Source organism: Lagopus leucura, unplaced genomic scaffold (assembly GCF_019238085.1).
Source record: "Lagopus leucura isolate 7727_CA_CO unplaced genomic scaffold, USGS_WTPT01 Super-Scaffold_100002, whole genome shotgun sequence".
Taxonomy (NCBI): domain Eukaryota; kingdom Metazoa; phylum Chordata; class Aves; order Galliformes; family Phasianidae; genus Lagopus; species Lagopus leucura.
In genome coordinates this window covers 66,198,224-66,199,561 of record NW_024962263.1, presented here as the reverse complement: position 1 = coordinate 66,199,561, position 1,338 = coordinate 66,198,224, and the positions used below count along the sequence as shown (strand labels likewise).

Here is a 1,338-nt window from a genome sequence, read left to right as displayed (position 1 = left end):
CTTTAAGCACACCATCATTATTCCACCTTCCCCAAACTTTGCAAGTAGAGATTCTGTACGTTTCTCCAAGCCACGGAGAGCAGAAATCACACCGGGCCCAGCGCTGCCCCGCTCCTTGAGGCGGGCTCAGGGGCACCTGGAAGCCGTTCGAGCGCCTGCTTCGGTGCGTTCCGCGAGGAAGAATCGAGCGCTCCTCCCGGGACGACGGCAGCGACGAGGAACGACCGACCGAGCGAAGCCGCGTACAGGCAGCCCGGCAGGGCCGCCTGGCGGACCAACTGACTTTAAGGTGCCTGCCAGGAGGCCGGCATGGAGGAGCCACGGAGATGGCGGCTGAACGTTCTGGAGAGGAGGGGAGCGGCGAGGGGAGAGCCGCGCCGTGCCGTGCCGTGCCGAGCCTAGCCGAGCTGAGCCGGCGACTGGCCAGCCAGCCAGCCCGCCAGCCCGGCCTTCCCCGTGAGGAAGCACAGTGGGAGGAGGCTGAAGAGGAGGAGGAGGAGGAGGAGGAGGAGGAGCAGAAAGAGGAGGAGGGAGGGCACGGGAGGCGGTTGCTGCTGCTGGGCAGAGGAGCCGTGTAGGAGCTGCGGCTGCACTCGGACGCCACATTCCCTCCTGACGGGACTGGTGGTGAGGATGAGCGAGAGCTGAGCCCGCTGTCGCCGCCCGATCTGGGAAGTGTCTGGTCCTCCTCCTCGCCTGTTGTGGGTGAACCTGCGCTACAGGCTCCTCACGGACACGGGAGGGGGCTGGTTTGTTTGTGTGTCTGTTTAAGGAAAAGAGAGAGAGAGAGAGAGACCTTCCATCCATTGAAGCACAGTTCACTATGGTCGTACTCGCACTCAGCACTGGAAGCCGGTTGGATTTCGTATCTCAATCCAGGGTGTTATTCTTGCAAACCTGCCTTTGGATTTTATGTGCTACAGTGTGCAAAGCGGAGCAGTATTTCAATGTGGAGGTAAGAGAAGCCGTGTGCGTGTGTGCGAGCGTGCGCTTCCTCCTCTCCCTTTCCCCCATCCCTTTTCCGTATCCCCTAAATGAAATAAAGCAGCCAGCCATGTCAGTCAGCATCCAGGGCACACGGCCGTGCTGGCTTCCCTTCCCGCAGCCGGCAGCGCGCTCCCTCCCCGCCCGAGGGATGCGTTTCGGAGGGAGATCCCTCCCTGCCCTGCCTCCCTGCTCTCTCCTGTGGGAGACGGGAAGCCTCAGCCTGGGCACTGGGAGGAACTGGGAGCAGCTCGGGGAAGTCTCAGGGACGCAGGATACCGTTGTAGTGCAGTTTTCCCCACCTCTTTCTCTCTTTCTCTCTCTTTCTCTCTCTTTCTCTCTCTTTCTCTCTCT

At 61.4% G+C, this 1,338-nt stretch overlaps 1 protein-coding gene across 1 annotated transcript in view; it reads left to right on the top strand.

The window, feature by feature from the left end:
• The first annotated feature begins 574 nt into the window (after positions 1-574).
• The window catches only part of MMP16 (matrix metallopeptidase 16), a 172,977-nt gene continuing 172,213 nt past the window's right edge, over positions 575-1,338 (top strand). The window contains exon 1 of the mRNA XM_042870279.1: positions 575-955. Within this exon, the coding sequence (XP_042726213.1) occupies positions 824-955 (132 nt within the window). The 5' untranslated portion in view covers positions 575-823. The remainder of the gene's footprint in view (positions 956-1,338) is intronic.